Raw genomic sequence first — 16,134 nt, 5'->3', positions numbered from 1 at the left:
CACCAAAACTGAAAAAACACGCGAGATTGATAGAAGGTGTTCAGCGACGCGCATCTAAAACAGTTGAGACATGTGGACAGCTAAGCTATGAAAATCGAATGCAAAGAATCGGAATAACTAGTCTAAAATACAGACGCGAGGTAAGTGACATGGTTGAGATCTTTAAACATCTAAACTACTATGACAAATCTTGCATCCCTAAGAAATGTAACCAGCGAGGGAGACCTATGAGAACGCACGACTCTGAATTAGTAGTAATCTTTGGGAACGATGGTGTTCGCGGTCCGCAGAGTAACTCCCTATACTATCGGGGCATTAAGCAGTGGAATAGTTTGCCTTCTAAAGTAGTCAACTCATCCTCAGTGGAAGAATTTAAAGAGACCCTTAGTGTGGCCTGGAAAGCTAAAAAGTTTGAATATGATTGAAAGTGTCACTATTGTTGCATACCTGTCTATATTAACAATGTAAATAATTAACCCAAAATGTATGAGCGATTCATAGAGGCCCATGTGTACGCACGGTGGCCTGCGAATTTGTAAAACAATATTATTATTATTATAAATGAGTAAATTAATTTCCTGAGAGCAGCAAATGAAAACACCAAAAGATAAATCACCCCTGCGACACGAAGATCATGAAAAGGCGAATACTCTCCAAAACAGTTCTGCAGTGTTTTCACCAGAAGGTGAAGGCCCTAATTTTCCAAACAGGACCGAGGAAATTATTGACGACAAGATCGTAGTCTAGCAAGCTAGACGGCTAATTCAGACATAGTAGAAATAAGACGTTCTACTGTCACTCAAATACTGACGTACATACAGGGCCCGCGCCACGATTTTGAAAGTGATATTTCCGACCATCAAAAGATATTTCCGACCACTAAAGATATTTCCGCCCGTCTACGGAAAAAAAATTTGCGTCGTCGACTGCATATATTTTTTGATTTCGCGAAAGTGTTTGATACTGTGCCCCATGGCCGACTTTGCAAAAAATTATAAGGATATGGAATCACTGGAACAACCAAGAATTGGATAACATCTTTTCTCAAGGGACGAAAGCAACTAGTGAAAGTAAATCTCACTCAAAGCTAGACGATGTAATCAGCGGTATATAGTCAGGTAGAATTACGTCATAAACTGTCAAAACCGGGACAAATATGGTGTAGAGATGAAATTTTGCACAGAGGTCCAGGGATATGTCAGGAATCACCAAAAGAAAAGCCCCACCCCCAGGAAGATGGGAACATTCTCAAATCCATAATGGCGGACATAGTACTTTTTTCTACAATTAATCAATTTTCAATTGTTTTCAAATGTCAAAAATAACTAGACAGGAAGATTCATCTCGATGGGTAGATAAAGAAAATGGGGTCACTTTTGAAATTTGGACCACGTGATCCCAAGATATGACCTCTAAAGTCCAAAAAATGACGATTTTGATGACGTCAGCATTTTCACTGATATAGATAAATTGGAACGTCGATGAGCTAGTCATGTAGCCCTGATCATGGGCTTTCAGAAAAGTATATGGTTTAGTATGTTAAAACCAACTGTTGGCGAGATATAACGATTTTAAAATCGAAAAAAACTGCTGACTCAGCAAAAATAAGCGTTTTAAAAAGTGACCCCATTTTCTTTATCTACTCATCGAGATGAATCTCCCTGTCTAATTATTTTTGACATTTGAAAACAATTAAAAATTAGTTATCAAGGGTCCCTTGATTAATTGTAGAAAAAAGTGCCATGTCCGCCATTATGGAGAGGGTGTTCCCATCTTCATTGGGGTGGGGCTTTTTTTTTGGTGATTCCTGACATGTTCCTGGACCTTTGTGCAAAACTTCATCTCTACACCATTTTTACGACAAGGAAGTGTATTAGGACCATTACTTTTTATAATCATAAATATTTTGGTTCAGGGCAGTTCGGAACAGTACTTAAAACTTAGTCAACACGATGTTTAGTGACGTTGTGGTTTACAAAAAATACTTTTATTTAGTACATCTGGTACTAATATGACCGAATTTTCGATATAACACCAAACCCCCTGTTTGGTGTTCAATGATGGGATTGTGGACAACTCGTAAATTTTTAAAATCAAAACGAAAATTAGTATTTTATACATTATATATTAATTTCTTTCCACATCTATAATTTTCCTATCTATCAACAACGATACAACTGTGTCACAATGCTGTCGTGTTTTGTAAGGCACAATCTTTTCTTTATGATACAATTCTTAAAACAGTTTTAGTGCAGTGTGAGCTTGGAATTTCTGAATTGGGAACACGTTTAGGGTCAAAGTAGTAAAATCGGGTATAAAGCCTGTTATATCCCTAAAAATAAGAATAAGATTCAAATTGCCTGAAAAAAAAGAATAGCTGAACCTCAAGAACAATTTACTGATTCTTATAAAAAAAGAGTGGAGAGCAAAGCTTTGTTACTGGCTAAAATGTTAGTCATACACGTTTCTTTTATAAGAACAAACTATATAGAACATAAGGCTTCGATGGCCAAAATGCTAAGAACAAGGTAAGAACATTTTAAAGCTTTGCAGACTCAAATACACCCGTTTTCCTAGGAAAATGGGTAAAAATGGTCGCAAAATGGTTAAAATAAGAACATTTTAAGAACATTTTTAGGCTTGAAACCCAAAAATTTAAGAACATTTGTAGGCTTCAAAAATTATGGATGTTCTTATTAAAAAAACGTGTATGTAAATTTCCTTTTCAGATTTTTTCACTACAATATCCCCATTTTCCATCCTGATCGAAATCATTAGTGGTCGAACACCATGATCTATTTTCATTGTTTAATTCGCTATTGTTTCCATTGTTCTCAGAACTATTGTTCTTTTGTATACATTGATAATGTAATTGTCCATTGTACACGAATGGAAATTGACAACAATGACCAAAAGAATTTCCACCAAACGATTCTTGATAACAAGGATCTAAAAATAAATACTCGTTTTTTTCATAAGAACAAACTATATAAAGAACATCAGGCTGTATCATTGACTTCCAAGCCCGAAGGGCTAGACTTGAGACTCCTGGATGGGAATTGAAATCATTTATTTCCCATCCAGAACACCCAGGCGTGGCATTTACACAAACGCCGGATTGAAACTAATATCTATCGCTAGATTTAAAAAAATGCAGTCCTCAAAAAAAAGGAGGCCCTAGATAAAATCCGTGGTCATGATTACGGTGCGTTTTGGGTAGGAAATAAGTGGCTTCACTTTTTCTTGCCTGAGAAGGGTTAAAGTTTTGCCTCTAGCCCTTCGGGCTTTAAACTCAATGATCTGTAACCAAGCCTTAAGCTTTGTCCAGAAGAACAGTGAAGCTAGCATTAGTGAAGGGAACTTCACTGGATAGTAGTGTCGATGCTATTATCAAAGATAATAGAAATGGGCTCATACAGAAATATTTTGAATATGGGTGTAGGATATAACATTTTTTGAAAATTTACCCCCTGGACAGCAGGTCCAACCCCCCCCCGGACAAACATCAGTTGACCCCTGGACATCCAAACTATCCTCAAACAGAGCAAAATTACAAAATTACCCCCAAACAGAGCAAGTTTACCCCCTGGACAAGGCAAATGTTGTGGATTTTTCACTATCCCCCGGACACTATATCTTCTACCCCCATGTACGAACATTTTCTGGAAGAGCCCAATAGAAGAGCATACCTGTCGTACAACCTCTCACAATAATATCATCGCGATTAAAATATCCGATTTCACAGACTGCTCTATTATTCAACCAATCACTTTCGGTAACATTCCTTAAAGGGTTAGCATCAACTCTCAACGAGTAATTTCCAAAGGGTACATTTGTAACATCTATCCATTGGCAATCAATTCGATTACTGTAATTATCAGCACAATTGACAGTAATTCCCTGGTCACCTTTATCAGTACAATTGAAATTCTTCTTGTATCCTGGTTCGCAGTCAGAATCTTCTAAACAAAAACTGGCTTTCTGCCCATGCGCAATACGGTAACCGTTGTTATCTGAAATAATTCGAAAAGAGAAAAAGTTTTCTTAAAACTTATAATAGACCAATCGATCAGTCGTGTTTCTAGTACCTTAGTAAATATTTCCAACAAAATCTACATGATAAAGGAATTGGGTACGAGGTTAAAGGATATAATGAAGCCAAATATGAGACCTCGTTGCATTGTAGCGCTCATAGATAAAGGTATTTGACATCGTTCAACCTTAGTAAACTATAACTCAAAGAGTTGTTTGGTATAACTGGGTCTTTGTCACCCAATCAACCGGACAATCAACCGACAAAATACGCCTGCGCTAACTTCTGATATTGGAATGTAAATCTCTTAGGAACACCAAGCAGTAAGCCAGAAATATCAAAAATAAAAACAAGGTTTACAGCCCAGGCTACAGTTGTCGAAATGAGTATACAAAAATGGACCATTCCATTTTATAATCATACAAGGGGGGGGGTGGAGAACTTTTCCTGGGGGTTAACTGAGAAAAATTTCCAGGAGGTCTAAGGAAGTGTTTTTTCATGTTTCCAAGGGGTAAAAAGCTATTCTTAAACTTCCAGGGGGGTAAACGACTGATATTAGTTAGTCCACCCTCCCTCACTTTAAGAGATGAAAATAATTTTTCCAGGGTCTTTTTTGCAAATTTTGCTGTTTTCCAGGGCGTATCCACACATTTCCAAGAAATTTGTTTTGACTTGAAAAGGTTCGTCCATCCCCGGGTATTGAAATTTTTTGGAACAGTCCAATGCGGAATCGAATGTCTTACCGATCAAATCATAGATAGCGAATGTTTCCATTGAATGGTAATGTTCATGACATTGGTGCCATTGCCATGATGATTTATCGATGTGTGGTCGAAATGTTACCGCTCCTTTGTTTAAGAACCTAAAGTGAGGAATATAATGGTTAGCTTTCACAAGCGAATTTAACAAGATTCAACCAGAAATGGTCAATGCAAATTCTTGCCTCATGAAAGAAATAACAACCGTAGAGTATAGGCTGTCTGTTCCTGCACTAAAGAATCCTGCATTGTACCACGCATGCGTAATTTGTCGTTATGTAGTTAATTCCCGTGATAATCAAAGAGAAATGAATCCGTAGGGGTGGTACAGTCACTTTCATTCGGGGTTGTAGATGGCAACATTTGTCGTTGTTTATGAAATTTGTCGCTTTTTTTGTTTATTTTTAGTAAATGCAGGATTCTTTAGACAAACCCCCTCAGGATAGAGCTATGGTGCTCAAGGTTTGTCAAATCTATTACGTCATTTTGTACAAATTACACATATTTAGCATAATTATCTTTTTATCTATCATTCTTTTGTGTATTGTTATTCTTTTAGATCACGTGATTCCACGTGGTCTTCGTATCATTTTGAACTTGTAAGCTCACGCCACAGGGGCATTTGGCCCCCCAAACAAGTTTTTTCCAAAAGTTGGTAGCTTTGGAAAATCTCGTATCAATGGCATCATTTTGAACATAATCCTTCAATTAGATGCGTTTTCAACAATCTAGACACCTTGAATTGCAAATTTTTTTTCCATGGGGCCAAACCATGGCTGGCCCTCGGTTTATACTTCTCACTTTGCTCCCTCAAAATAAAAATGCTTCCTATGGGCTTGTAGAGCAGTTAGTTATCTTTAGAGTTCATTAATAAACGGCTTTAAGAACAGACATGAAATTTATAAGCTCATCGAATCTCTGACATTCCTAAGGCTAAGCCAGCAGACACCTAGCAGATACAAGGTGCGTGTTTACAAGGTTGTTGGTTCATACCCTAACCGAATCATACCAAAGGTTAGAAAATGTTACTTGATTCCCCAATGAAAATTTGTTAGTAATTAAAGAGAAGAGGTGAGGGTGAGTGAAGAAATACGGGGGGGGCGAGGAGGAGAGTGGTGGCCACTTCTACTTTCGGGTAGACAATAAGGAAAAATGGTCGACCTTCGGTACGACTTCGGTCGCAAATTAAAAACATACTTAAAATCTTACCTTGATGTAAATTTTAACAAGTGTCTGTTATGGAAACCATTTCTACCCCAAATATTATCCACCTCAGGTGAAAGACATCTTTCTTCGAAGGAACAACGTAAATGATGGAGAGGATGTGTATCCACTTTGATGCTCTGTTTGAATAAGTGAATGTCCATGACCAGGTCTGGTGCATCTATGGTTTGAAAATATCATTACAAAACATTTACAAAGGAAAGCAGGAAGAACGCCTTTAGTATAAATGTAGATCATTTTCATGATGCAAAAGTTTGAAGGCTCAATTGTTGTACCTGTCTTACTTTAGGCGTACAAACTTGGCTTAAATTCGCTTAAATAATGCACCATGATATTTGGCTAATTTTCTTTGCATTGTTTACGAGGTTCTAACCTTGAGACCATTATAGTGAGTAGAAGAAGAAATCCAGGGAGAAAAGTGCCATGCTATTTTAACCAAATAAAGGGGGGGGGGGGGGGGGGGGTTGGAAATTTTTCGAAATCTTATTAAACAGGGGGACCTAATTACCAGTGGGGTTGGAAATTGTACCTCTGAAAACCCAAAAATAAGGTAAATATAGGCTAAAATCAGGCTTTTTGGAGCAAAATAAGGGGACTTGGGGGGGGGGTCCTAATAAGGTCCAGGGGGGTTGGAAAATTTTCAAAAAATTAACAAACGGGGGGGGGGCGTTTATTTGGCACCTAAGAGTACATGCGTGGTTTTTAAAAAGAAAAAACACGCCGGCTTGGACAATTTTTCTTGACCAACGAATCTTTCAGCGACAAATATTCTACCGACAATCAAACAATTACTCACATTGTGTACAAATGACGCTAGCCATATCATAATACCGACATCGGGAATAATCGGAATATGAACATTCCGATAATTCCGATTCACTTCCCTTGCATCGAACGTCAAACATGCGTTTCCTGTAATTCAATCCTATGAAAGGAAAGTAAAGTTTGTGGGTTCGGAAATATAGTTTTGTAGGTAGTAGGCTTAAAATGGCTAAAACGGACTCACTTTGAGGTGTAACTTTTGACCCAAGAATGATATTAAAAATCTGAAAAAATATTTGAAATCATCGAAATTCAAGTTTCAGAAAAATTTCAAAATTCAAAATTTTCGATCAAGTAAAAAAAAATCTTCATTTTATTCAGCTTCATTTTTCATCTTTTTTTGGAATTGACTTTAACAATAACATTAAAAAATTGCTAAAAATTACATTTAACGAGTCTCGCTTCCTTCCTAACCCTTAAAGATATTTTCAGCGTAGTGATTTCCTAAGATATTTATGTTCTAGGCCAGTTCCTTTGATAGGAGTGTGATTTTTTTCGTACCTTCGTGCCTTTTGAAAAAAGTTGGTGCCTTTTGAAAAAAAATTCGTGCCTTTCGAAAAGGAGTTCGTGCCTTTTAAAATAGAGTTCGTGCCTTACGGAAAAAAGTTCGTGCCTTTTGAAAAAAAGTTCGTGCCTTTCGAAAAAAAGTTCGTGCCTTTCGAGAAAAAAAATTTCTAGCTCTTCTTTCACTTCTTATATTCTTTTTTGTCTTTCCTGTCTTTTCAAAACAAAACATTCGAATCTTGAACTAAACATTCGAAAGTGCATTCGTCCCTATGCATAATGTTTATTTTATTATTTATTTTATTTATTTACGTGAGGAAGACATCTTGGCAAACACTTTACCTGGGGAGGCAAAATAGTAAAATCGGCAGTTTGGCGCCCCTTTACTAGGAAAAATTGTAAAAAAGTAACGCGACCAAAGCGACTGCGAAAATTTTACGACATATCTGACATATCTTCATTTAATAGGGCTAAAAACTGCAATTTTTGAGGGGGGGGGGGAGGGGCGCTGAAATCAGTGTTTTTGAATAGCCTTTTTTGCGTCTTTCCTTTTTGGTGCCCCCTCAAAAAAAAACCCTCAAATAAGTATACCCATGCTCACACAAACTACTTTAAGGATTTAAAGCCAATCTAATTAGAAAGTGTAGTTTGAATCACCCTTCTAGTTCTAAGATTTTCAACCAAATGAAGCTTCTGGTTATTTTATTTGTCATTAACTATTTTCAAAAGGCATGAACTATTTTCAAAAGGCACGAACTTTTTCGAAAGGCACAAACTTTTTCAAAAGGCACGAACTATTTTCCGAAAGGCACGAAGGGCACGAAGACGAGCAAGGCACGAAAAAAATCACACTCCTTTGATAGGATGGTTCACTCTCTCGCTTCCTGATTATTGAAGGTAAGTTCTGAAGTCTAGATATAGAAAAATTCCTTTAATTATTCAATTGCTTTTGGAAAATCCAAGTGCAAATTTCATCTTTAAGTGTTAAAAACTTCTGAACCAATCGGTTTATGTCTGAGATTAAATAACAATCAACTCTGCACTAGGACTAGGAAATGAACATTACCATATTTATATGAGCGTCCAGCCCACTTCACAAAATCTAGTCCTAATTGCCGGCAAACGACTTCACCTTCTGATCGTCCGAACCCAATACCGCAAATACCGCTCCATTCATTTTTACTATCCAGAAATTCAATACGACCTTCTGTAGGTTTCTTCCCACCAACAAGTTTGATTTGCTGAAGAAAAAAAGCTCTGTCATAGACTTGAATTGAAACCCCCTCCGGGGTACGTAGGGCTGGAGGATATCGGGTACGTACGGAATGGGCCTCAAAGGACGTACCCTTAGAGCGACTAAGTATTTGCGAAAGAGTTACCCCGTCTTTTTTATGTCTGTTTTAACTCCTTTGTTTTTATGGTCAAACCTCTCTTAAAAGATGATTTATCCTTACGGGCCTCGTTTCTATTCCGTTTCCATGAACTTTAAAATTGAAATATCTCAAGAACCGGAAGAGTTTTTAACATAATTCTTTTTTTGTTGATTTTGTATTTTTCGTAGTAGAATCTTTCTAAATTAAATGCAAGCAGAGCAGGGTTTTGGAATAGTGTTTTTCTAAAAGTCGAAATAAACTCAGGAAGGGTGTATTAGGCTTTACCGTAAAAATCAAGGATTAGTGAAAATCGGTATTATGAAGTTTTGGAGCGACGATGCAAATAAAATGTTGGACGAGACCTTCAGTCAAATCTTCCAGGTGGTATTTTCTGTTTGGAAATTTTCCAGGGGACTTCACCAGAGGACATTCACCGGGGGAGAATTTTCCGGGAATCAATATGGTTATATTACCATTTTATGGTTGGCGAAAGGTCTCCTACATCTAACACCAGCGTCTTCTCGATGTGTACATGACGTGGTGTCCGTTGAATGAATGCAATCTTTCAAATGTTTTTCCGTGCCATTACAAGCCACGTTTGTCATCAAAATCTATAAAATCAGAATACAGTTGGTACGCTCCCTAATTTGATTTTCAAGGAGAATTAAATTTTCGTCGAATAAAGGAGCGTATTGAATCGAAGAGCGTCGTTTATGAGAGTTTCTTGTTGACGGTAATTATCGAATAATGGAGCGTATAGAAAAGAAGAAAGTCGAATTAGAGATGCGTCAACTGTAGAATGAAAGTACTATGTGCAGCTGAAAACAGCAATAAGTATAAAGCTAGGCTATCACATGGTATTTTTTTAACATTTCATTTTCAGTTGATGTATCATCTTCTCTAAAATTTGCGACTCCTGGCAAAAACCGGGATGTTTCCGCAGAAAACATTAGGAAATGCATACCATGATAAACTGAATAAACAGGATTAAACTTACATTCCCAAGGCCTTCACCATGGTCAGCCCAATGCGTCGCTTCTATTGCAGAGCCAAAACCAAGCTGCTGGCAAACAATATTTGCATCAAATAGATCCCATTTGTCATCACAGATTGTACCCCATTGTTGTCCATCAAACACTTCGACACGCCCAACGCTTGAGTAAGCACCTCCTCTTACACGAATTTCACCATTCTATTTAAGAAATGCAGTATTGAAATAGAAGTAAGTATTTCTTCAGTTTTTCACAGTGCTCGATACATAAGTAGAGAGATGTCAGTCAGGAAGAAACTAAAGCCTGAAGATTGTAACCAAAGTGGCATGAAACTTCCCGTAGCAGAATAAACAAGCAACATGCTGAATGGACCTACCTGATGATGAAAGCTAGATAATAAGGCAATAAGGAGAAAAATGAAAACAATCAGTCAGATGATATAGCGTTTTGCGAAAATGCATAACACATTAAATTTTATCATTGATTGTTGATAGGGGAAGAGGGAAGGGGAGTAGGGAAAATAGAAATAGAAAGTTTCGGTTCATCTTTCATCAGTGCTCAAAATTTCATTAAAAAATATTAAGTAGAGCTCCAGAAATTCAAGAAATACTGTCTTTCCGGCGAAAATAGGTTGTTCCGGCGATTTTTGAATAGTTCCGGTTTCAAAAATCAATTTTTTTGAAAATTGAAACATGCTTGATGGTGGGCATTGCTATTAATAATGTTTTTGAATGAAAAAACAACCAAATATAAGAAAAAAATCCAATGAAAATCCAGAAAAACGGCGATTTCCGTCACATTTTAGGCATTGCCATTTTGCATCATTGTGCGAAAAATTAGAAAAAATAATAAGTCAACATTGAGAAAAGCTATATTTTCTTATTTGGTTAAAGGGAATTTCCCCAAAATACGAAAATCCGTTTTTTAAGGCGAATAAGAATTTTCCGGGAAAAACCACTTCAGCCATTCTTTACAGAATCTTGCCTTCCATCTTTGTACAAAAAATCAGAAAAAAGTAATGACATGATTTTGCACAAAGTCCAAAAAACCCTATTTTAGGGAGTTTTTGGCCAAAATTTGCCCAAATATATATTTTTTCGAAAATCGGGCTCCGTCACATTTTAGGCATTGCCATTTTTGCATCATTGTGAAAAAAGTCAGAAAAAAATAATGAGTTAACATTGAGAAAAGCTATATTTTCTTATTTGGTTAAAGGGAATTTCCCCAAAATACGAAAATCCGTTTTTTAAGGCGAATAAGAATTTTCCGGGAAAAACTACTTCAGCCATTCTTTAGAGAATCTTGCCCTCCATCTTTGTACAAAAAATCAGAAAAAAGTAATGACAGGATTTTGCACAAAGTCCAAAAAACCCTATTTTTAGGTAGTTTTTGGCCCAAATTTGCCCAAATAAATTTTTTCCCAAAAATCAGGCTCCGTCACATTTTTGGCATTGCTATTTTGCATCATTGTGCTAAAAATCAAAAAAAACTAATGAGCCAATCCTGAGAAAAGCTGGTAACAGACGGACGGACGAACGAACGGACGAACGAACGGACGGACATCGGTTAATTTATAGGACCTCTACCCCACCGGGGTAGGTCCAAAAAGTGTCTTTTCTTCCTGATTGAAATAGAAGTATAATTTCCGATCATTGAGCTTACATTTTGAAATTTGTGGTAAGCTTAAATTTTATTTAAATTATGGATCTGAAAACAGCAGAAAGGCCCTTAGGGAATATAAGTATGGTTTGACTATTTAAGTTCAAAAAAATAAGTGAATGAAGCATATTTAGTTCTATGCAGTGGTCAAAAACAAAGTTTTTCGTTTGAGACGGAAAATGAATTTTACACTGCAAATCAACACATATTTTTGAAACGATGGACTTTGCAGAATTTTGAGACGTCGGGCAGGTCTCTTTTTATACTTCACTGAGACGGAAATCCGCCCTAGACGAAAGAACTTTTAGTATGTCTATACCAAAAATATGTAAGAATGACGTTGAAAGATATCGCTACTAAGACCATGTTCACACGTGACGGTTTCGTTTCGCTCCGAAATCGAATGAAGCTATTCTATTGGTTAGAAGTGACGTAACACTTGAATGTAACCAATAGAATGGCTATATTTCGTTCGTTACGTGCAAGCATGATTTAAAATAAACAAACCAATTCTGTAATGACAGCATTTTCATCTTCAGTTCCACACTCCAAGAAAACAATCTCATTATTCGTGCAAAATTCTGTAGTCTCATGTTCACATTGCTCTAAAATGGATTCATTTCCATGACAACGGAATCTAAGGAACGCCATTTCGTTCGAATCAATATCATTGTAAACGGAACTGGTGAATTTCTAATGGTAAAATAAGGTTGAAGTAAAAAATATATATAATAGTAGATTTAGATTAAAATTCATTATTTCATTGATTTCAGGGAAGAATTTAGATAGATGGAAAAATATTGGCCCTCTGATATCTAGGAATTGATCCTTACCGCGAGGGAGTAGGAATCACAGCTCGCAGCCAAGCATTGCGACTCTACAGTTGCGAGTGAGCTGTGAAGGCACTCGAACAACACTGGGAGAATGGCGTTCATCGCGAGGCCCGAACACTAACCACTTTTTGCAATCGTTGGAGGACGATACAAGTATGAACAACTCCCAATAGCAGGGAACCTTAAGGACTTATAAGACTGATAAGATTAATTAATGTCGTGTATAGTAGATGTGTTCCTTGAACATACCTTAACTTTAGAGAAGCCAGTGTTTTTACAAGCAACTAAGGCACTGGCATCACTCCAATCATCTATGCAGACACTCGCCAATCTACGTTCTCCATCACTTGAAAAGGATGATATACGAAGATAACCAGAGCTTACAGGACCTTGAACCACATTCTTGTTGATTAACCGAACCTATGAACGAAAAGGGTGTTTATTTTTGGAACCAAACTAATTTCTATTGTACAAAAACTTTTGAGTCTTTGACGGGGAGCTTGAAAGATCGCATTCATAAACAAGACTTTTCCACACTCCTACCATCCTACCATCCAACCTTCCATTGTGTATTCGAGATTCAGAAAGTTCCAGCCCACCTAAACAGACCGGGGACTTAGACGGATTCTGAATACATATTCAAAATCTGTAATACGCAAAATATAAATTCAAGATTTTAGATCTAGTAGAAAAAAACTTCCTTTCTTGCCTTCTTCATTTTCAAAAATATTTTAACGATTTTTAAGCCTCTTAAAATCATCAGCTCAAAATCATCTTTCCAACGGGCCATTACTTTTCATTATGTCTTTTCTCACAAAAAGAACGTAACTTTAAACAAACGTTAGATGGTGTATTATGAATTTTTGTGTTATGGGAAATAAATAATATCCAGAAGACTAAAGGCTTGGGGACACGAGAAGTTTTTTTTCGTGTTGGTGCAACGCAACATGCTCCATCCCACCAACCTGAAACGCTTTCTCGTGTCTCCACCCCATTTTTCCATTGTCCCGGGGACAGAATCAGCGTGTCTTTTGGGTATTTCCCTGACTTTTTGTCCCATAAAAAACAAAAAAAGAAACCATTGGACACACACTTTTTTTCTTGTATTGGTGGGATGGAGAATGTTGCATTGCACCAACGCGAAAAAAACTTCTCGTGTCCCAAGCCTTAAAAAGTGAAAATTTTCTTCTTACATTAAAAGGATCTTCGAGAGTTCGATTATCTCTTTCTTCTATCTGTGAATCACATTGGATATAAACGTAAGAATTCGCCCAACAATGCCTATCGATGTTTACATTCTTGACGTACTTGCGGTGACATTCAGTCAATGTTTTTTCGTTGCTTTCACAAGTGACATCAAACGGATAAAAAGTTTTCTGATGACCCCGCAGTGTTCTGATTGAAGATGCTCTAAAAAGTAAAGACAGCAGAGTCTTTATAACTCGAACCTAAATGGGAAACTTAAATTTGTTCGAGTTAAGGAAGTTTCGAGTTATGGAATAAGGTTTATAAGACATTATTAACTGAAGGGACGAGAAAGCTTGTTCGAGATAAGGATATTTTCGAGTTGTATATGTTCGAGTTAAAGAGACTCCACTGTGTTCATTTTGGTGACTGGGAAGAATACGTTTTTGGGTAAAACCACGTTTCTAGACCTTCATTTAAAATGAAAATCTCTATATCAAATTATTTTTCTGGTCCCCAATTACCACTGACCTTCATATATCCCTGGACAAAGTTACTCAATCCCGGCCAACCAAAAATCCAAAAAAACTCCGATCAAAGATGGCGGATATTGCATATATTATAGGGATATATAAAGGTCAGTGCCAATAACAGGTCAAATGGATCAAATCAGCCCCTATTTATCACGTGGATCAAACTTAGAAAAGAAATGACGAGGCCATCTTTCTCTTTTTTTCTACAATTTAATACAGTCGTCTTGACAGGTCAGATTTCATAACAAATTGGTCCCATTTAACATTGTTTACTTAATAGATTAATCGTCAAGTCAGAATATATAATAAGACAAGGTGACAAAACTCGAGAGAATATCTCAGGCAAATACTTTTTAAAAATGTTTATAGTATCGAATTGGAGTTTCTCAACCACAAAATGGTTCTCTTTAGAATGTGTCTGTGGTTTGGTTAGATAGCCCTGAAAATCTTAATAACTTTCAAAAATAAATCGTTTCTAAATTATGCAACACTTAGGTTCAATTCTGTCTTTTAGAAAGCAAGATCCATTTTCCCTTGATGAATCAAAATAAAATGCGACCACTAACTTCTATTTTTTTTTCAAATTTGTATATTGGTAGCTAACGTATACATGTTTTTTATAAGAACAAACCATATAAGGACACGAGGCTTAAATGGTCAAAACATTAAAAATAAGTAAAGAATTTTTAGGCTTTATGGACTCTAAAACACCCAATTTCCTAGGAAATTGCACAAAAATACTCCCAAAGTGGTGAAATTAAAAATATTTTAAGAACACTTTTAGACTGAAGCTAATCACATCCAAAGGGGGGGGGGCACAACCTTCTTGGGGTAAAAACGTGTTGATAAAAAAATTCACATAGAGATTTGATACCTCTTTGAATTCGTGGCCAAATGTTTACGATAGCCCAATTCACGACAAAGAACTTTAGAATTTTGTGCACCCCAATAATTTGAACAAGTAAATTTCAAACTGCCATTTTCTTCAACAACTAGAATCCCTTCATTGGATCCTTTATCTCCAATCAAAGAATAAGTTTGTCTGCAATGTATTTGGACCACGAAACATAACACCAAAAAAATATTCCAGCATAAGAATAAAGGTTTTCTCATCTTGTATCAATAGAATCGTTCTCAAGTACAAAAATATCTTTAACTTTCAACAAATGGTAAAGTATCTCGACATTCCAGACTTCAGACACAACTTTTAAAGTCAGTAATAATACAGCTAAAATTTCAATGTTATAACACGATACTTTTGCTTCTTTTTTAATGATCTTTTGAAACGACAGACCAGGAATATAAGAATACAGTAAGTGAGAATAATATCAAAAAAATTATCCACGTTTTTTGAAAAAGCCCAAACATAAACTTTGTAAAGGATATTTATTCTCTTTTGAAAGAGGTGTTATTTACGTTACGTCATTTCTTCTTTATAACCTCAATAACCGATTGTCACCAGGCTAGGTTATGTTGTCATCAGGTTATATGCTGTTGTCTAGGATATATTAAAATTCTGCAACCCTTTTATCCAAATAGTAACAGTTTAACAGTAATATCTACTCGAAAAGATTTAAATATTTTCAAATTCTTAAATCAAACTGAATAGTGCTCGATGATAAACAAACGTCTCTTTCTCTTGTACATTTGAACAAGTGCAGAAGCACGAAACTTTAAGTCATGTACTTTTATTGAAAGAAAACTATATCAATTTTATTTTCAAATTAAAAATTTATCATCACAGTTTTAGTGCTCTACAAATGCTCTATTCTTGAAATAACAGTGTGGTAATGAGAATCCTTGTACATTCCACGGATGTGAATTCTTGTAGAGCTTTGTTTTCTGCGTATACATAACAATCAGATTATAAAATGATTATGATTAAACATAACGATTATGGTACAGAAATGGATGAATATTTTGATTCTAAATAATGGTTTATCCTGGGAGAATGACATAAAAAGTTATATAATAAGTCAGAGACGGATAAATTGAAGCTAAAAAGGTATTGATTTTACATTTTAATCTTGACCTCAAAGAAAGAACAACAGTTTACTTATTGAAGAAACATTGGATGGATTATATGCCTCAGATTTATCTACCACTTGTTTAAATTAGATTTGAGAATACATACATTAAGGGGTCATTCATATAGTATGTGTGTGGGGGAGAGAGGGTTAGAAAAGCTACATCTATTGTTTAAATGATGGCAATTCTA

General features: G+C 36.1%; 1 protein-coding gene across 1 annotated transcript; it reads right to left on the bottom strand.

The window, feature by feature from the left end:
* Positions 1-2,116: 2,116 nt before the first annotated feature.
* Positions 2,117-15,271, bottom strand: LOC136820025 (lysyl oxidase homolog 2-like). Its single transcript, XM_067076264.1, has 12 exons — positions 14,791-15,271; positions 13,392-13,608; positions 12,448-12,618; positions 11,873-12,058; positions 9,712-9,906; positions 9,188-9,325; positions 8,408-8,582; positions 6,812-6,940; positions 6,001-6,175; positions 4,777-4,895; positions 3,690-4,013; positions 2,117-2,949 (listed from the first exon to the last, which is right to left on the bottom strand). Exons 1-12 carry the CDS (start codon positions 15,027-15,029, stop codon positions 2,726-2,728), a joined length of 2,292 nt encoding a protein of 763 aa, XP_066932365.1. The 5' UTR covers positions 15,030-15,271; the 3' UTR covers positions 2,117-2,725.
* Positions 15,272-16,134: the final 863 nt, after the last annotated feature.

This window comes from Clytia hemisphaerica, unplaced genomic scaffold (assembly GCF_902728285.1).
Source record: "Clytia hemisphaerica strain Z4C2 unplaced genomic scaffold, Clytia hemisphaerica genome assembly, whole genome shotgun sequence".
Classification (NCBI taxonomy): Eukaryota; Metazoa; Cnidaria; class Hydrozoa; order Leptothecata; family Clytiidae; genus Clytia; species Clytia hemisphaerica.
Note: the sequence above shows the minus strand (reverse complement) of the source record. Positions and strands in the feature narration are given on the sequence as shown.

Coding starts and splice junctions, on each gene's coding strand:
- LOC136820025 (XM_067076264.1), bottom strand. CDS start 15,029: ATGAGAAAACCTTTATTCTTATGCTGGAATATTTTTTTGGTGTTATGT. Junction 13,609..14,790: donor TTGGCCACGAATTCAAAGAG/GTATCAAATCTC, acceptor TTTACTTTTTAG/AGCATCTTCAATCAGAACAC. Junction 4,014..4,776: donor CGCTATCTATGATTTGATCG/GTAAGACATTCG, acceptor GAATTATTTCAG/ATAACAACGGTTACCGTATT.